The sequence below is a fragment of the Stylophora pistillata genome, chromosome 5 (genome assembly GCF_964205215.1).
Source record: "Stylophora pistillata chromosome 5, jaStyPist1.2, whole genome shotgun sequence".
NCBI lineage: Eukaryota > Metazoa > Cnidaria > Anthozoa > Scleractinia > Pocilloporidae > Stylophora > Stylophora pistillata.
In genome coordinates this window covers 4,605,300-4,626,368 of record NC_142523.1, presented here as the reverse complement: position 1 = coordinate 4,626,368, position 21,069 = coordinate 4,605,300, and the positions used below count along the sequence as shown (strand labels likewise).

The 21,069-nt window shown below is 38.1% G+C and overlaps 1 protein-coding gene and 1 long non-coding RNA gene across 2 annotated transcripts; one reads left to right on the top strand and one right to left on the bottom strand.

The window, feature by feature from the left end:
- Window positions 1–1,204: 1,204 nt before the first annotated feature.
- LOC148729920 (E3 ubiquitin-protein ligase TRIM45-like) lies at window positions 1,205–5,830 on the bottom strand. The gene has a single exon (XM_088761392.1). It carries the CDS (start codon window positions 5,415–5,417, stop codon window positions 3,174–3,176), a length of 2,244 nt encoding a protein of 747 aa, XP_088617518.1. The 5' UTR covers window positions 5,418–5,830; the 3' UTR covers window positions 1,205–3,173.
- Window positions 3,649–20,579, top strand: LOC148729919 (uncharacterized). Its single transcript, XR_016001808.1, has 14 exons — window positions 3,649–3,710; window positions 8,358–8,955; window positions 12,008–12,076; window positions 12,761–12,920; window positions 14,280–14,346; window positions 14,538–14,626; window positions 14,803–14,867; window positions 15,492–15,536; window positions 16,187–16,290; window positions 16,808–16,868; window positions 17,436–17,550; window positions 18,190–18,252; window positions 18,918–19,009; window positions 19,424–20,579. It is a non-coding gene; the product is annotated as an uncharacterized LOC148729919 (long non-coding RNA).
- Window positions 20,580–21,069: the final 490 nt, after the last annotated feature.

Below are 21,069 nucleotides of genomic sequence, written 5' to 3'. Positions count from 1 at the left end.
AAACAAAAAGAAAAAAACTGGCCATTATTTATCTTTGGAAAGGATTTTAGTTTTCACAGAACAGTCGGAAGCGCATTTAGCATTAGCGTGTTGCATTGCAAACTCTCAAGGGTGCGCTGAAAGAACTTCCGGTTGGCCTGGATCTCTCAGGGGTGAAACACTACTTCCGGCTTGTAAATAAAGCTATTTATATACTATTTAAAACCGAGCAGCAGTGTTTTTAGACTCGATAAAACACGTGCTGCGAGTTTTTTAAATAGCTTCAAAGACTCGTGCCTCTCTAGGGATTTTTCCAAACGTTATATGAATGCATTAAATAGCTTCAAAAAGCCGTGCCTCTCAAGGGATTTTTCTAAACGTGATTTGAATGTATTAAAAGTTAATTACATAAAGAGGGGAAAAGTGCTCCTTGTTCGGCTGCTGTTATAGTGCCATTGATGTCAAAAAATGTTTTTCGCTCATCTAATTCTACATTTCACCAAATGAACTTCTGCGAAAAAAATTTTCGATTTGGATAAAAGGCAACTTTTTTATAAGTTTTTTGTCCACCATTCGCACCAGTCTTCATAGGTTTAAAGTGAGTCGAGACGTAGGTTCAGGAACACGTGATTTTAGGTTGTGACTTATCTGACTTGAAAACAAGTGGGAATTTGCTACAGAGTGGTCACAATATCGTAAGCTCACAATATCGTAAACGACCCGCACTCGACCAGTGTATTTATATGCACTTTAAGGTCAAGTGAGGTTCCTGAACTTACGTCGCAGACATCAGTCACGTGGTCATTTTGAGCATGGTATTCTTGTGATCAGCGGCAGGGGTTGACCGCAAGAAAATGCAATTTTCAACTTTGTAAAAATTCGTAAAAAATCGCGTTTTATCCAAATCCAAAAAAATTTTTCACCGAAGTTTATTTGGTGAAATGTAGAATTAGATGAGTGAAAAACGTTTTTTGACATTAAGGGCGCTTAAAGGTCGGCGCACACGAGGGGACCAGTCCCTGCGACTAGTCCCACCGACCAGTTTCATGTGACTAGTCCCTTCGTGTGAACTACACATCTCTGTGGTCGCAGGGACCAAAATTTGGTCCCTGCGACTGGTCGCATGAAACAAATGTTTGTCCCTTCGTGTGAACTGTTTGTGCGACGAGTCCCTGCGACTAAACGGTAAATAAGCCAATCACGGTCAGTATGATGCGTGACTTCCGGTATTTGTAAACATTGCAGTTTCTAATGATGAATTTTCCCTGACTTCTAGATTTCTACAACTGAAGAATAAAAAACTATTTCTAGTTTTGTAAACATATACAGATGTCTTGGAGCCGTTTTGATGGAATTTTTACCCTATTTGACTGTGTCTGTTAAAAATAAAATAAAAAAAACAAAAACGGAGCACGTAAAAGCATGAATAATCCGACTGAATAAGTGTAGTTCGTTTGCGCTGATGTTTAATAGTGCTACAATGAAAAGTTACCAAATTTTAATTGTTTTCGTGTAACGCCCCAGACTAAGAAACATCTTTTGCCTCTTAATTTTCCTATGTTCATGTGCAATTGAGTGCCCTCGTATGAACACCTTAAGGGACTAGTCCCTGCTACCGGTCCCCTCGTGTAACCCCTTCAAAGACTTGTCGCCGGGACTAGTCGCACGGACTAGTCGCAGGGACTTGTCCCCTCGTGTGTGCCTACCTTTAAAGTTCAGTAAGCTTTTCCTTGAAATGCCGCCCAAACGCGTGTTTCGAGAACCAAAAAATGCGATGGAAGAGAAAGATTGCTTGGATAGTTGTGTTCCAAGGGCTACTCAGTATGCCACAAAGTGGGCTTAAAAATTTTTGACGAGTGGCAAAGTTCAAGAAGAATTCAAGACGCCAACTTAGAGGAAATAGGATTTAGAGTTAAAGATGAGAGCATTCAAAACTGCACAACTAATTTTGTGAACAATGGGAAATTGTAAAAGAACGAATTTCTGTTCTAATAAGAAATTATCCGGAAAATAAACTTTGTTGTTTACTGCGGTTAATGTTTTTGTATGCTGCCTTTTAGGGAATAATTTGGAATTAAAATTAACGTGAAAGATCTCTAGTGATCATAGTAATCATATTTTCATTAATAATTCATTGATGATTTAGTTTTTTAATGAATTGTACCCCGATTTTCCCCGAGACCGAAATCAAAACCCTCTCCGGGCTTTTCAGAATGATTATTCTATACCGGCTTTAAAAGGTTCATACACGTGATCGATTTGCCTCGTGTGATAGGCTAATCAGCTCATGAATTATTAAAGCACTTTTAAATCAGATTATTTTAGCGGGTGAATGTGCAACCTCTCCTAGTAAATTGCTCGTAAAGCAGTCAGAAAGTTTCGAATCACTTTTTTGTTTTTATCAAAGACTTAGTATACAGCAAAGTTTATAAACAATCACAACTATTTTATTGACATATTTTTATATTTTGATTATTTACAATTTGATATTGCATATTTATATATGCAATAACAAAATTTTACCAAATTAAGTGTCAAAGAACAGTCTATTCACTCTGCTGGTTTAACTCAGGAATAGGTTCCCAGATCAGTATGGTGAAAACATTCGAGCAAATAACTATGGCTCTACAATTGCTTTGTCTTAGAAGTAACATTACTTGAAGCTGTACCTCTAAACATAATCAATGATCTGGTACAACTGAATTTTGTATTCTTGTCATCGTGTTAGACTTGACATGAAACAAAAGTTTTTAAACTTGTGTAATTATTGACCAAAAAGAGCTTATTGACTTGGCTGACTGACAGATCACACTTAGTGTAACTCTTTAACTCCCAGAAGTGATTAACCTGTAACTTCTTCCTATGATATCCATACATTATCCAGCAAACAGGTAATGAGAATACTAAAACTTATCAGGTAGAAGTTCTTATCTTGATCGAACTCCAAATTCTACGGTAACTAATTCACAAAGAAATGTGTAGCAGCCAGAGGGGAGAATTGACCAATCAGATCTTGGGAGTTAAAGCGTTTTAATGCGCAATCTCTGAAATTTGTGATGTGATTGGTTGTTTTGTAGTTCAACTGACCATTCAGAATATTCTTACTGAGAACATACATCACTTGTCCAGAGTAGTTTCATGTTTAAAAGTTGCATCAAATTAATTCAAATCTTTTAAGGCTTACTGATGTTAGTCTATTCGAATATCTGAATGCGATGGTTACCAAAGTCAGACACAAGTATTTGACCATCGCTGAGCACTGCAGCAGAGACAGGAAGATAAAATTCTCCTTTTTTGTGTCCTTCTGATCCAAATTTTGTTATAAACTTTCCACTAAGATCAAATACCTGAACTCTGTGATTAAATGTATCACAGACCATCAGGTGTCCTGCCTTGTTAACTGATAAACAGTCAGGGTTATTGAACTCCCCATCCCCCTCCCCCTTCTTTCCAAATTTATACAAAAAATTGCCATTTCTATCAAACACTTTGATACAATGTTCCTCTACGTCTGACACTATGAGATATTTTTCATACTGTATACAGTGAACGGGACAGATTAAAGAAAGTTCACTCCCGAATTTATTTAAATAATGGCCTTTAGGAGAAAACATCTTGATTAATTTGTTCTTTGAATCAGCAATAATTATATTTCCATCGTTCTCTACAGATAAGCCAAGAGGATTCAACAGCTGGTGATCAAGATTTCCTTTCCCACCAAACTGGCTCAGGTACTCACCCTGCTCACTGAACAACTGAACACGGTGGTTAAGATAGTCCAACACTATAATGTTATTGTTTTTATCAAAAGCTATCCCAGCAGGCCAGTTAAACTCTCCCTGTTTATCACCTTTACTACCAAAAGATCTTAAGTAAGTTCCATCGCTACTGAATACCTGAACCCTGTGGTTATCTCTGTCAGTCACTGCAATTTCATCACGTTCATTCACTGCCACTCCCCAGGGTTTCCTTAACATTCCAGGAGACGAGCCATGTTGTCCAAAAGATAACACGGGTCTGAATTGTCTTGGTGAAACTTCAACCGAGAAAGGACTGCCTCGAGCTTCTTCCTCATTCACTTTGACTACTGCCTGGCATCTTCCGGTTTCTTTGACAAAATAGCTGACTTTGTAGCTACCATCGTGGTTATCTTTCACTCGCACTTCTGTTGCACAGTCATGGTCTTCCTGATTTTTTATTTCCGCAGTTACTCGGTCACGCTTTTCGTAACATTGTTGTCCTTTGGCATTTTTTGTTGTTAAAACAAAGTTCGCTTGAATTCCAATAATCGCTTCAGTGAGTCCTTTTCCTTTAGCAGTCGACTGATCCGCTTTGGACTCGGAGCTAAATACACGGCCAATTCCTTCATGTATTGTTTTTGCCTTTAAGGCTTCGTTTTCCTCAAAGATTAATGGACGAAGACCTTCGAGGTCACAGTCTAGTTGTTCGCGCTCATCATCGACTTCTTTCGGGATGATTGTGTTCATTACCTTATCTAACTCCGCAAGCTCTGCGCTGGTGCTTCGCTTTAAAAGCGTTTCAAATTTTGTGACTGCTGTTTCGATCATTTTGACCTTCTGTTCCATTTCGATCCTTTGTATTCGCAAACGTTCCAGGGATTGTTGCGCCTCATGATCCGCTTCATTAAAGATTTCCTGTTTCTTGGCTTCAATAACTGCGTTCATGCTTTCTGCAAACTGTTGCGCGCTTCTTTTTACTTTGGCAACGTTTGCTTCGATGTTATGACAACTCTGGTCAAGTTTCAAGACTTTGTTTCTCATCCTTTGTGCTTTTGCTTTGTTGGATTCAATCGTGGACATGACTAGCGATTTCTTTTCATTGGCCGCTTCTTCTAATAGTACTTTAACATGTCCATCGTGAGCGGTTACAACGCATGAAGAACAAACAGTTTCTTCACATTTGACACAGAAGAATTTCAACTTTTTCTTTTCGTGGCCTTGTCGTGAACAAAATGCTGGTCGCTTCATGACATCTTCAATATCTTGATCTTCAAAATCTTTCAGCGCAAGTACTCGGTGTTCTTTGTTTTCTCGGAGTAAGTTATGCACGGTAATACACTCTTCACACCAGAATGCACAACACTGAAAACAGTAGAAACTTTGCACTCTTCTTTTGTCGCAGTTTCTGCACTTGACTCCGGTAGAACTGCACTCCCTTATGGCGAGCACATCTAGTAAACTGTTGATGCGAAAGTTAGTGGGCAGATCTTTAAGGTTTCCACCAGGGACTTGACTCTCCTTGCGACACTCAGGACACGTTATGACATCATGGCGGCCACTGTTTCTTTGAATTCCTTCTAAACAGTGAAGACAGAAGCTGTGTAAACATGGCAGCTGCTTTGGTTCAGTAAATGTGGTCATGCACACCGGACAGGAAACTTCTTCATGAAGATTGTTAAGTAAGGTTTTCATATCCATGTTTAGCGGCTTGAAAGGAAGGATTTTGCTGCACGTATTAAACACCCCTAATAAAACAGTTGTTGTCTTGCGAATGAAATGCTATAATTATTAACGAATCAGATGCGATGCCTAAAGGCGTATTTGACATGCAAGATTTCTGAGAATACTTCTAATTTTATACGGTTTGACCTCGGTAGACAAACATGTTCTCATCAGATGGTGGACAGGTTTTAGGAAGATTGGCTGACCTTCGGTGAGTCTCCAGAATGGCCACGACCAATCGCGAAGGTGTTAAATAAGAGCGTGATTTTCAGAAAAACTAGACGCCATCGTAGTGCTAACTCGAAATTTTTCAAATAAATAGGCCATTTTTCTTTGAAAATACTAACTAGTCGTCGTAGCCGACGGTTTTGTCGGGGGAGCGCCTGATGAAATACATGTAGTAATTGACAATCGTGTAAGTTACCGCGACCTTGACCATTTTGATGCTTACTGTGCAGCTGCAGACAGACTTGTTTTCAATCAGATGGCGAACAGGTTGCAGTGGAAGAGTGGCTTCAGTATGGTCTCGGCCAATCGCGAAGCTTAATTGAAAGTGTTTGGGAAGAGCGTGATTTTAAAAAAGAATAGACTCTGTATGACCTTTATTTTGATAGGTTAACATAATCAGTGGCTTATGCAGCTTAATCTTAGAAGGTTTGTTGTAGATAAGTGGAGATGGTTTGTTTTATCTTGGGCAACACACGCAACCGCTAAACATGTGAACTAGTTGTCCTAATGCCGAGTGAAAGTCACGCGCAAGCATATTCTCTACCCACCCCTCTCAGTGCCTTTTTGTCTCACTAACTCTTGCCTCCATGCTCCCGCGCGGTACATGTATCTCCATTTGATTTAAATTTAGGTACTGTTTTGTATCACTGTTTTATTATTATTTTATAATTCCACACAGCGCAAGTATTTCATTCATAGACTTTAAAATTATCACTCGACGCTATTTACAGAAGCATTAACTCGAACCTGCTTGAGGATTTATTGATTGATCAACAGGCGTAAAATAACTGAACGCGTCGAAAATAAATACATTGGCTAAGTTTCGCTCGAAATAGTTTTGAATGGAAACCGAAATCCTCCTATCTCAGGCCACCTCTTTTTGTTTCTTCTACTCTGAACATTCTGTTCTCCACTTCCTCCACTTTTCAGCTTCGCTGTTCCAGCCAATTTAATTGTCAAAATATTCATTTCTCGAGAGATAATGAGACAGGGACTTGACTCTTTAGTCACTGGTGAGAAGACCATGGTGGTCCTTATCGATGGATTTTTTCCTATCTCTAGAGAGCTCTATGGTGGTTTTTTAATTTTTGGTTACCAGTCCCTTCACGCATGTTTGTGATTTCGTAGATCAGAGCAAGAGGAAAACGGAACTGTGACCTTAAGCAGCATAGAACTGCTTGTCGTGGATTTCATCTGTTTCTTTTTCCGTTTTGTCACTTTTGTTTTGTGTAAAGCGGACTTTCCTTTTAGAATACAGAGCAAAAAAACTCGCGGACCAACACTACAATCGATAATCCCGGTATAATTAGCAACTATCGTGACGCCAAATATTTGTTAAACAACTTAACAGTCTTGTGGTTGAGATGCTATATTAATTTTGACCAATTACGTGAGATGCCTGAAGACATATTTGACATGCAAGATTGCTGAGAATTGTTAAGTTTAGCCTGAGCTAAAACATTTAAAGCTCATTACGTAGCTGTCACCTGAGATAGACATGTTTTCAATCAGATAACTTGAGTCAGTGGGTCAGAATAGAGGCTCACCCTCATTATAGCTTCGACCAATCAACGTTTTTTAGAAGGTGTTGGGATAAGCGTGACTTGTACCAAAAAGCTCTTGAGCCAAATCCTTGATTTTTCCTCCTATCCATCACCAGTCCTTTTCTTGCCATTCCTCTCCACTTATTCCTCTGTTTTACCCACAACTCACTATTAACACCGCAGCACTGAACAAAGGTGTAACGAAACACCGACTCCACACGATGTTTTGTTATCATGCTTTAATTACATACACAACTGAACGCATCACAAAGCCATAATATTACTGACGCGAATATTTATCAAGTCGTTTTACTACTGATTTTCTCGTTCAAATGGGCTTTTGCTTACACACGATATGTTTCTTTTTCCAGATGTTAATTTTTTTACCTTCTACCCATGTCCTCTCAGGCATATTATAAAAGTTTGCTTTTAAGAAGCGATAACCGAGACGAAAAAGGTCACAATCATTGCCTTAAAGTTTACTGAACAGGAAACTGAACAACAACGCGACTAATTACTTAACGTTGTTCACAGGAGCTTTAGCAAAATAAAAACTGCATCTCGTTAGAGTTAGGGTGTGAGATTTAATTGGACAATTTGCCAAAAAAACTGAGCATCGCTGGAAATCCCTCCGGGTAACGGGCCTAGTTGGTAGTTGTTCATGACCAGCGATAAAAATAAAGGTGGCGGAGCAGCTAATTCGAGCATTAAACTTCATGCGGCTTCTCTGCTTAAAACGCTTCAATGCGCGCACAAACCCGCCAGCTTCTTGGGCTATCAATCAGCTTTTAAGATTGAGCATTACCGTATTGCGTTACAAATCTCCGGTTGGCTTGAATCCTGTAGGAATATTACCTCCTGAATTAGCTATTCAATGAAATGTTTAAAATATCTCCGTCTTTCCTTCTAATAAATTGAGTCTCCCATTAATTTGGTCGTAAATTAGTCAGGAAGTTTCGAATCCCTCTATTCAACACTTATTATACAGCAAAATTTAAAAAAAAAATAACCATTTTATTGACACATTTTCAGATGGATTTACAATATTTCATTACATTAGTTAATTATACAATTACAAAATTCTACTCTTGTCAAAAGACCGTCTATTCACTTTGCTGTTTGTTGCTTTTTTTTTTTTTTTCAGGAAAGGGTTTCCATCTCAGCACGGCGGAAATATTCTAGGAAATAACTATGGAAATCGCAGGACTATGTTAAATTGATCACGACAACTGGCATCGGTGACATAAAATTAAACGAAGAACCGATTACGATCTTAAAATTTTTCTTCCTCCATTTAACTAGCCATGTCGTTTTCTAAATCATAAAATAAACTAGATCTGAAGAATTATTGAAATAAGTAAATAAATAAATGAAGAGGTTCTAATAGTTTAAATGATTCATTTCTTATCTGACAAAGACCAGACTCGGCAGAGTTGCGAAATCAAACGTACTCAAGAAACATACGTTTCATTGTTCGTCGAGAAGTATTACATGTACTTTACGGTAGTACGTACTTTGTGTGCCCAGGTTTTTTGTATGGTTCAAAGATCGGATTTTCTCACGCAGTCGCTGTGAACTTTTCCTGTTTTCGCTTTATTTGGTCAATCATGTCAGCCAAAAGAACTTACGCCGGAGTTGTATCGGGAGATCAGAATGCTCCAGATGACAGCCAAACCTGGATGCGAGCTTACCAGCAGGACAGCGAAGAAGATGCCCTGAAAAAGGCCATCTAATTAAGCAAGGTGTAGTAATCGTTATTTATTTTCACTGTCAAGAACCTTTTTCACCCAAAAATTACTACTAGGTAGGCTCGTCGGTCGGCCGGATTCCGAATAAACCCTTCTCCCCTACAATAATAACAGTAATTAATTATTAGAAGTACTATCAATATTATTAAATATGAGCTATTAACCGTAAATTATTAAGTACTACCCACACCCACGACCCATGAATTACACCCACGATCCACGTTTTGTACTCACGACCCTCGACCATTAGTCAAACTCCTTGTCATCATATTTGTATGTGTAATCAAATGGCGACGAGTAAAATTAGGAAATAATTTCACGCGCGTTTTGTCAAAATTCTGATAATTTCCCGAGCGTTTAGGCGAGGGAAATAAACAGAATTTTAACAAAATGCAAATGAAATTATTTCCTAATTTCACAAGAAAGCCATTTGATTACCTTTTAATATCGTGGGTGACAAATTACGTTCAATGATCGTAATTGTTTTTACTGGTTTATTCTATCGAAAACCGAGAACATGAAAAGGAATATAGTTTTCGTTTAAAGCATACATTATTGTTAAAGTTCTTAATTTTCTGAGTTTCTTCACAAAAAACACCTTCCGAATTCTTCGTGCCTGTTAATAAATTTTCGGCCGCTTCTTTTAAGTTCGTAACTTCTTCAAGGGTCACCGTCTTAAATCTCGACGCCATCTTGGCTCTGATCGAGATACAAGAGATGTTACCATGGCAATTTTGTAATTTCGCATGTGAAATTAAAAATTAACGCTGAATTTTCGCGCCAGAATTAAGGAGTAATTTGTCACCTACGATATTAAACTTGATATCAAACAAAAGTTTTGAAAACTGTGTAATCATTGACCTAAGCGAGCTTATTGATTGGGCTGACTGACAGATTACACTTAGTTTAATGCACAATCTCTAAAATTCGTGGAATGCTATAAATATTGACCAATCACATTTGATGCTTAAAGGCCTATTTGACGTTTAAGATTTCTGAGAATTCTAAGAAGCTTATCTTTTCGTGGCAGTACCGTAGGGGGAAGGTGCAACTTCAAGTAGGCTATGCCAGATCAAAACAATTCCTTGTTAGGCTCTTGGCGGACAAGAAATGTTTTGGAAAAATTTTTAGAAGACATTCCGCCGTCGTGTCAAGTTTTGGAATACGCCCCTTAAAATAAACGCCGCTTTTGAGGCAAGCGCCATGAGTAAATACGGTGAGCCACTCAGGGACTGGCACTAGGGATTCAGGTTCGGTCTCAGTTTCCTGCATTTTTCGGCCAAGATGGCTTCCTCTGACAGTGATAAGTTTTGAAGCTAATTTCTTGAATGCCTTGCCCTTGATTAACTTGCAATGAATACTTGGGTATATTTAATGACAGTGTTCTTTCAAATTGTTGCTTTTTTGCCTGATTCTAAGATGTACAGTTAACAATGCTCGAAAATTACCTGGTACATTTCCTGACTGCAAAAACAAATGTGAGGACAATATTAAAGAAGCAAGATGTCTGTAAAAGGTGACGAAGATCTTTCAAAACGTACACTCTTGGAGAGATTGAAGGAATCCTTCTAAATAGAAAGGTTTGAAAAATGTACAAAAAAAATGTCAAATATTCTAAACACAAGATCAACCATTATTGACTTGCACTTAGAAAACACGCTAACGGTATGTTTTCTGGAGGACTGCTTTAATTAGCCCCTGAAAGCTTGACATCCTTGATTAAAGTCGAAACGTAATCACTTTCACCGTTGTTTTAATTTTTGAGTATTTTTCTTCACTTTTGGTATATATTAGTCAAGCTCAATTAACAAATGGTGAATGCCATAGCGTGTACTATTTAAACAATAGAGTGTTTCTGTCGAGGAACTATCGGTCTGATACTTGCCCCGTGGAAATTTGATGTTCTTAAAACAAATATTTTACCGAGAAGCGAAGCTTCGAGGGCAAATGTGCTAGTTTTAAGAACATCAAATTTCCAAGGGGCAACTATCAGACCGATAGTTCCGAGACATAAACACTCTATCGTTTTTATTGTTCACCACTAAAGTTTCTACCGTGCCTACAGCTTGTCGCAAATGTCAATAATTCGCAACCGTACATTGCCTAAATAATACGTTATACCTGTCAGAATTGAAAAGTGACTGTTTTTCCAATCTGCCTAACTTCAAAACTTTTCACGGATGAGTACTACCAATCCAGGTATTTTCCGCGGACAGGCACTATCCATCTGGGTATTTTCCGCGGGCGGGCACTATGGGCTGATAGTGTCTCTCCACGGATGAACACTATCGCGTCACGTGATCGATTTAAACGAATAAGAACCAGAGAAAATTTAGTGGTGAACTATAATGAGTTATGGATGCACGCGGGAGGTCGCTAAGGACGAAAGAAGCTAAGAGTTGCACGAGGCTATCGTCTCGTGTGACTCTAGCTTCTTGAGCGCTTAGCAAACCTAAATGCATCCATAACTCAATAGTGCTTGCTATGGTGTTCACCATTTGTTTTATAACATAACATCGATATATTGTAACAAGAGTTCCCTTTTATTTAACAAATCTTACGTGATAAAAAAAAAAGCACATGCGGAAAATAGTCTTAGCGCAGGTGGCCCAAGCTCTCTTTGAGAACCACACAAGTAATACAATTTGCATATATATAAGGTTATAGACAGAGTGATAGACAGAGTGATTCCACATAGAAAGCCAGGATTAAAAAAAACCGCTTAAATCAAGTGAAATCGGTAAAATAACGGCACCAGGAGCAAACAACACACGTATGAAACAAGGTAAGCCATTTTTATTTAATATTTTCACTTTTAACTATCTCTGTGGATATCTTGTAGAAAATCCCATACAAATACTTATAAATAAGTAAATTGTGTTCCTTGTGTGGTTTTCAAAGAGTGCTTGGGGCGCCTGTGGTCTTAGCATTTGCTCACGTCAGCAGCATGCGCCCATAGGCAAATAGTAGATGCTGTATAAACCAATCAGAGCGCATGCTTTGCTTTAGTTATGTTATGAAGGCACTTTTGTAAATTTACTACTAGGATGTTGGAGAATGGTGAATCTGAAGAAGAAACTGGTTAGCAGAGAGTAGAAGCGTCATTTGAAGTCAGGTGGGTACCTATAGAGACCATTACTCATGTCATGTCTTCCCCCCCCCCCGTCCCTTGACTCCCTCCCCCATTGATTACATAGAGAGTGAAAAGGAATACAAAGAAATTAGCAGATCATTCAAATGCAAAGGTTTGTTTTAAAAGTTCACTCCATTGTCAGAATAAATCTGCTGGATAATTCTGCAGGATTCTTCTGCTGGATTTCCCTGGTGGATTATTCTGCTGGATAATTCTGGTGGATTATTCTTCTGGATTATTTTTATGGAGAAGGATACTGTGATGCGATGAAATAATGGACTGTGAGATCTAATGATTTTCTAAATCAGTTTGGGTTTCTCAGTACAATAAATTAATGTAGGTCGCTAACATTACTCATAGCACACTGAATCTCAGTCATTTCATCAATAATGATATGCTGAAATTACATTCATTTGGTAGCAATTCTGAGATGAAATGACACTTCATGAAACTGCAGTAGATACATATGGTCTTCATATATTCAAATTCATTGATGAGTTATTTAATATGTTTTGTTCTATAGACAGAGTGATGAGCATAAAAAAAAGCATCTAAAAATTTTGAAGCTAATTTTATGAACGCCTTGATTAACTTGCAATGAATACTTAATGGGTGTATTTAATGACAGTATTCTTTCCAATTCTTGTTTTTTCGCTTGATTCCAAGATGTACAGTGAATAATGCTTTAAAATTACCTGGTACATTTTCTGACGATAAAAAAACCGTGAGGACAATATCTAAGAAGGAAGACATCTGTGAAAGGTGACGAAGATCTTTGAAAATGTACACTTTGGAAGAGATTGAAGGAATCATTCTACAAAGAAAGGTTTGGCAGATGTAAAAAAAGGAAAATATTGTCAAGACATAAGATCTCCTTATCGTCGTGCCTTAGGAAACACACTAGCGGTATACTTTCTGGAGGACTTCGTCAGTCCCTGAAGCTTGATATCCTTGATTTAAGTTGAAAAGTAACCACTTTTACCGCTGTTAAATTTATTATTGTTTTTTCTTTCTTGTTGGTATGATTTACTCAAGCTGTTTTGCATTTTCGTTAATTCACTGCCAGGATGTCAAAAATTTAAGTAGTTGTGTGATGACCAGTCTCCTTATGGGTAAAGAGGAACAGAAGGGCCAAGCCCAGAGCCTAGCTGTTTAAAGGGTAGATAACACTATCCAATGGATAAATCGCTACCCAGGATGGAAGTGTTAACAAAATGTACCGCGCTATGAAGCAGATAGTGATTCATCCAGTGAATAGTGTTACCTACTCTTCAAGCAACCAGGGCCAGGAGAGCTGAGGGGGGGGGGGGGGAGGGAGGGTAAAGAGGATAAAGAGGGTAAAGAGGAACAGAAGGGCCAAGCCCAGAGCCTAGCTGTGTAAAGGGTAGATAACACTATCCAATGGATAAATCGCTACCCAGGGTGTAAGTGTTAACAAAATGTACCGCGCTATGAAGCAGATAGTGATTCATCCAGTGAATAGTGTTACCTACTCTTCAAGCAACCAGGGCCAGGAGAGTTGGGGGGGGGGGAGGGTGTAAGAGGACTGAGAATAAATGGTAGGAGGCTGAGTCTTTTTTAAAGGTGGGAAGATGGAAAAGAGTGCAAATTAAAATGTTTTTTCTTAATCATAAATCTGCATATTTTATCGCAAGGGACAGGAAAAGGTTGTCCAAGGTTGGAATGGCAGCTGAGCAGGGCACAAAAATCAGGACGTTTTTATTCCTTCCTCTCCATTCCTCATTTCCCCCCTTTACACCCTAACATCAGTGTGCATATTCTCCATACTGTTCTCTATACATTTCCTAAGGTGCTGATAAGGAGAATTTGTTTAATAATGAAGAGCTTCTTAGTTGATGATCATTTCTGTAATTCTCCTGACCTTAATGTGTGGTTCAGGGGTGATACTGTAAGGAGAAATAAAATGTTAGTCACTCTGAGGGATTAAAGGGTTAAGTCCCTATAGTAATACCAACTCCTATACTGACTTATCAAACACTTGGTTGCTTTTAAATGTGATTGTTTTATGGGTCCTCAGGAGGAGTTCCTGGAGCGCCGAGAATAAAACTCTGACCGCTTTGACAGAAAAGTAATGGCAGTAAAAGGGTTCAATAACAAATAATTTTTGTTCCATAGTGGATGAATAGAATTACAGTTACTGTATTTATTTTATTTAGGGATACAGTTACACAGAATGGTGAATCTGAAGGAAAAACTGTTTGGTAGAGAGTAGGAACATTATTTGGAGTCAGGTGGGTACAATATAGACCATATTACTAAATTAAATAGAAACCATATTACTTATGCCATGCCTCACCCCCTCCCCCCTGAGTACATAGACAGTGAAAAGGAATACAAAGAGATAAGCAGATCATTCAAATGCCAGAGTTTGTTTTTAAAGTTTACTCCATAATTAGAATAATTCTGCTGGCAAATTTTGCAGGACTCTTCTGTTGGATAATTGTGCCAGACAGTTCTTCTGGATAATTCTTCTGGCAAAAGATATGATGAGATCAACAAATGGACTGTGAGGTCTAGTCTGCTTTTATAAATTAGTTTTGGGTTTTGTAGTACAATCAAATTTAGTTATCTGACAAGTCACAGCACACGTTGAATATCAATAATTTAATAAAAAATTATATTCTGAAAATACTTTCTTTTGGTAACAATTCTGAAATAAAATGAGTCCTCCATGTTTTGTTCTCTAGACAGAGTGATGTGCATCTTGATAAAGATGGATGGCAAAATTGATGAAAACTTATTTTAATTTAGGGTAGGACTCACTTTTTACATATTTCAAAGAGCCTTGGTTATAAAAGTGCCACAAATATGTTAATATCCACATAATTATCAATGAATACCATAAAGTAATATGACACTGCTTCAATTTGAAAAAATTTTGTTCCAAAATGAATACTTCTGTTAACCTGTAAACTCCCAAGATTTCATTGGTAATTCTCTTCACTATTTGCTGTACAATTCTTATGTTAGTTTTGAGAATTTGGTATTGGATCAACTAATAATCCCCTAATGATATTTTTCTTTATTCTCATCACTTGTCTGCTTGATATCATATTGATATTGTAAGGAGAAATTCTGCCTTGGTCACTCATAGAAGTTAAAGGGTTAAAGGAAAGGTAATATTTTTCTCTTCAAAATTGAAACAGCCCGTAGACATGTACAACAGTTTTTCCTCAACAGAGGCCATGAAGAAGAACAATACTTATAGTTTGTAAAACTTCTTTTCTTAGAATAAAAAGTCATAATTCTATTTTTTCTGTGACGAAAGTTTTTCACTAAAAGTGGACTATTAATCAGGTCAATGAATTTACCACAACTTTTTGCTTTGAACATATATAACAGCCTCAACTGGTGTTCTGTATAACATCTTTTCTAGGTGGTGTAAAATGGCTGTTGGGGCAGCATTTGGAGGTGGTTTGAGGTAGGCAAGTTTTGTTGAAAAATGTAGTGTCGCAAAGTCCTTAACTGTAATGGAACAGACTCAAATATACAAGAAGAGTTTACACCGAAAGTAGGCAGATCCAACATATCTAAAACGTCCTTGGGCTTAGCAGCCAAGCCTGCAATATCCATGGATACCTGGATATAACAAAAAGAAAATGAACTGACTGTAGTACTCAACATGGTACAGACAATAGAACGTAGTGTTTAGAAAAGTTTTTTTTTATTATTTTTGCCTTGACAAAAATTGTGGTTAATTTACTCTTTCCCCTCTAAGAGTGACTAACATCTGATATCTCCTTACACTGTCGCCCCCTGAATCACACACTGAGGTCAGGAGAATAAAGGAAATGATCACCAACTAAACAAGCTCTTGATTTTTAAACAAATTCTCCTTGTTTGCACCCGAAGAAATGTATGAAGAACAGTATGGAGAATGTGCATACTGATATTAGGGTGTAAAGGTTTAAGTTGTTGCTGACTGAATGTTGCTGAGTGAATCAAACATTGGCTTCATCAATTATCTTTATTTTGTTCTGACTATCCAGTGTACAGTATAAGTTGGACTGTAGTTTTATAACAGCACTGAATAAATTTAATTTGCACTCTTCTAACTTTCTGAACCTTCAGTTTGCCCCTTGGAATTACAAACTTTCACAGGCTGGAAATTCAATTCTACCAGAGGAATACGATCTGAACAGAAAGCAACATAAGGAATGCAATGTTGAAATAGAGTAAGTGATGTTCTATTTTCACCCTAATTTAATCCACAATGATTTTTATTTTTATTTTTATTTTTCATTTGCTTTATTCTGTTCAAGTTAGTGATGGGTGGCCTTTGTCTACTATTTATTCCACAGATTTTTTTCTTTCATTTACAAAACCTAACATTTTGACAACTTTAGTTTTGAAGGAGGCGGTGTGGCAGAGTGGTGAGGGGCCTGGACTTGTATTCTGGTGGTCCTGGGTTCACGTCCTCCTCCCTGCTAATTATAATAAATGAGGTTAATTATTATCATGTAATAAAAAATAATAATACGTAAGATTAATCATTATTATCTAATTATTTATTATTTATTCTCAGTTGCCCAGAGTTCAATCAGATCATGGGAGTTAGAGGATAAATCTTAATTTTGCTTTTTTTTTTCCTCAAGAAGGAATCAATAAAAAGATTAACATTGTCATTCACATACTGATATTAATATGTTGCATTTTTTTAAAGTTTCTTTTCATTGAATTTTACTATTGCAGTACTCTGTGGAAAGTTTCTGTGAATTTCAAAAGACTGAGTGAAAATTTGAACCTCGACAAGGTACTGACTAACTTAGTAATGTCATTATAGTCCTATTGGCAGCGTAGAATTTCTTTTAGTTTCAATAACTCTCCTTTTTACATGTAGAATTATTGTTGGATACTTTTCTGGAAATTGTTTCGGATGGCAGAGATACAGAGATACTCCTCCAAGAAATCCAGCTCCAAAATAGAAGAAAAAAGATTGATTTTAATTCATGTTGTTTTAACAACATGAATAAAAGCCCTAGTCCAGATGAACATGCACTTAGGGTCTTTAGTGACTGAGGAGAATGTATTACAATTATTGCTAATACTTTCGGAAATGGTTAGACAATCTAGTCTTCTCAGATAAAGACGATAAAATGTAGGCTCTGTCTCCAGCTGCATCTTCTCTGTGCGGGTTAGTTTGGGACATTAGAGAACCCATCACACTTCTCGCAAAGAGTAGGAGAGGTAACTCCTAGAGTAATGTGTTCTGGCCTTGTTACACAGGCACCCCATTCAAACCATGTGGAATGTTAGACAGGGCCAGCCTGTCTGATTTACGCAAATAAACGAACAAACGAATGACATCTTTAAATTTTAGGTCAGCATATAGACAGCTCTATTAATGGGCCTGCCCCACCTCCATGGAGTAGCTCCCTCAGTTGGGTAATGACTTTACAACCAGTATTGAAGTTCCTCACACCACCAACATCAAGGTATGTACATGTTTTTTTCGTTACGTTACAATTGGCCCTTTTTTAACCTTTTTACCCCTTAGAGTGACTAACATCTTATTTCTCCTTAAAATATCAACCCTGAATCACACAGTAAGGTCAGGAGAATAAAGGAAATGATCACCAACTAGTGAAGCTCTTGATTGTTAAACAGATCTCCTCGTCAGGACCTTAGGAAACCTACAAAGAACAATATGCTGATGTTAAGGTGCAAAGGCAAAGAACACAACTTATTGTATAGTTAGCCCCATCCTCCCCCCCTCCTCCAAAGATGAATTGAATTCGGATGATTCGCGCTAAAAGGGAAGGTAAAAAAAAGGTACAATATTACACGTTTTAAGCGGGCTGAGCATGAAATCCCAAAAGGAACTTGACAAATATCCAGCCATCTTGATCACATGCTTGGTAATCAATACAAAAAAAATAGGGAGCCAATAGCGGTGCTTGACTACAGAACTTGAAGTCCCATCTCTGATGAATTTAACTTTTTAGGCCCCCAGGGTTAAATATGGAAGAGGTTTGTCACTGTGAGATTATTCAGCATGGACAATTTGTTATCAAATAAGTTTGGTTTTACTCTGATCTTGTATTCATGTGGTTTCATTTCTCTTTTATTCTCAGCGGTGTCATGATTGCAAGGCTGTGGAATACAAGTGCTGTTACAAGTGTTGTGGATGTGGAAGGGTAGGTTAATGCTAAAATCTTTAGTTTTGTATTCATTTTAATAAAGAACAATGTTATTTGTTGCTCACGAACGCGGAGGATTAACCAAGAACATCCGAGTCCCGCTCAAGGAATCGAATTCTAGATCTTAGAAATCGAATTCTAGATCTTAGAAATCGAATTCCTTAGATTTCGCGTTTCTTTGACCATTCGAGCTCGAAACCCGAAGATCAGGGAGACCTCGTGAAATCCGAAGTTCTGGAACTCGATTCCTTTTGAAATCCGAAGATCTGGGACTCGATTCCTTTCTAAATCCAAAGATCTGGAATTCGATACCCCGTGACATCTTGAGATCTGGGATTCGATTCTTCGTGAAATCCGGAGAGAGTAGATGTATTGATGTCACCTTCTTCGCCTATCTCCTTCATGCCATGTGGCTCGTAAAGCCTCAACACAGTCCCGCCAACCAGCTCTGTCAGCCGCTGCGATTTGTACCTCACTCCGGCTCTTCCATCCAGCTTTTTCCCTTTCTTTCTCTGCTGTCTTCCTTCATGTTGTCTTTGGTCTGCCCTGTTTTCGCCGTCCTCCTGGGTCCAGGTCAATGCAGTTCTGCAGTCATTATTTGGTTCTTTCCTCATGATGTGGCCGATGTATTGATGTATCTTCTAATATTTTGTGTTTGTTAGTTGCGTTCTTCTAGGTGTCAGGGTTCTGGTCTCGTTGAGGGAATGTAGCAGAGAGAGCAGTGTATTAACTTTATGGGTAGAGGTTGGAAAACGTGAGTGTACAGCTGTCTTGGTTTTCATTGGTTTGTTTGTTTATTTCATTTCGTTTTCACAAAACAGTCGGAAGCGCGGGTTGACGCAAGTGACCAGATTTGTAAAGGGAAATGTGAGCTTTGGGGAGATCGAAGAACGAGAAAACTTCCTGAATGGTGAACCAATACGAAATCAAAGTAAAAACAGGCAAACCGCCTAAAGCGTGGAAAAATGCGGGCGAACAAGTCGTGATTGGTTTTAGTTTTGCATCCGATTGGTTGAGTTGTGCGAATTTTTTGTACCAATCACAGAGATGAGTAAAGCAAAATTAATGCAATCCTGGATTACTTATGACACAATTGAAAACTGCTTTATCACTTAAACCTTCTTGTTCTTACTAAACTACAACCATGTTCTCTGTGATTCTCATTAAGGTTTGGCCCATCACGACCTTTTTTAACCAGCAAGTGAACATGCGCTCGAAGATGCTTGGGGACGAACACAGCACCAAGTGGCCTGCCAAGAGCATTCTAATGCAGGTAGATAGATCTTGATTGTCAACTGCTGAAGGAAAAGGACTCTCCGAAGCGATCGTTGGAATTGAAGCAAACTTTGTTGTAACAACAAAAAATGCCAAAGGACAACAATGTTACGAAAAGTGTGACCGAGTAACTGTGCAAACAAAAAGCCAGCAAGGCCATGACTGCACGGAAGAAGTGCAAGTGAAAGATGGAAGCTACAAAGTCAGCTATTTCGCCAAAGAAACCGGAAGATGCCAGGCAGTAATCAAAGTGAACAAAGAAGCTCAAGGTAGTCCTTTCCCGGTTCAAGTTTCACCCGGACAATTCAGACCCGTGTTATCTTTTGGACAACAAGGTTCGCGTCGTGGAATGTTAAGGAATCCCTGGGATTGGCAGTGAATGAACGTGATGAAATTGTAGTGACTGAGATGGGGAACCACAGGGTTCAGGTATTCAGTAGCGATGGAACTTACTTAAGATCTTTTGGTATCATAGGTGATAAACAGGGAGAGTTAAACTGGCCTGCTGGGATAGCTTTTGAGAAAAACAATAACATCGTAGTGGTGGACAATAATAACAACCGTGCCCAATTGTTCAGTGAGCAGGGTGAGTACCTGAGCCAGTTTGGTGGTTATGGAAATCTTGATCACCAGCTGTTGAATCCTCACGGGTTATCTATATAGAATGACGGAAATATAATTATTGCTGATTCAATAAACAAATTAATCAAGGTCTTTTCTCCTAAAGGCCATTATTTAAGTAAATTCGGGGGTGAGGGTTCTTTAAGCTTTCTCGTTCATTGTATACAGTGTGAAAAATATAGTAGTGTCAGACTTTCGTGAACATTGTATCAAAGTGTTTGATAGAAAGGGTAGTTTTTTTGTACAAATTTGGAAAGAAAGGGGAGGGGGATGGGGAGTTCAATGAACCTAGTTGTTTGTCAGTTAACAAGGCAGGATACCTGATGGTCTGTGATGAAGATAATCACAGAATTCAGGTATTTGATCTTACTGGAAAGTTTATAACAAAATTTGGATGAAAAGGAGACAATAAAGGAGAATTTAATCTTCCTGTCTCTACTACGGTGCTCAGCGATGGTCGAATAGTTGTGTCTGACTTTTGTAACCATCGCATTCAGATATTTGAATAGACTCGTCATAATACCTTACAAGATTTATGCAACTTTTAAACATGAGACTATTCTGGAGAAGTGATGAATATTCTCGGTAAGAATCTTCTAAATGGTCAGTGGAACTACAAAACAATTGCAACCGATCACATCACAAATTTCAAAGATTGCGCATTAACCTTTCAACTGCTAAGATCTGACTGGTCAATTCTCCCCTCTTTGTTACACATTTCTTTTTGAATTAGTTACGAGGATTTGGTGTTAGATCAAGATAATAGCTTTTACCTGATAAGTTTGAGTACTCTCATTACCTGTTTGCTGGATAATGTATGGATATCATAGGGAGAAGTAACATGTTAATCACAAAATTCAGTTCTACTTCGTCATTGATCATACAGAGAGATTTATCTTCAAGTAATGTTTCATCCGG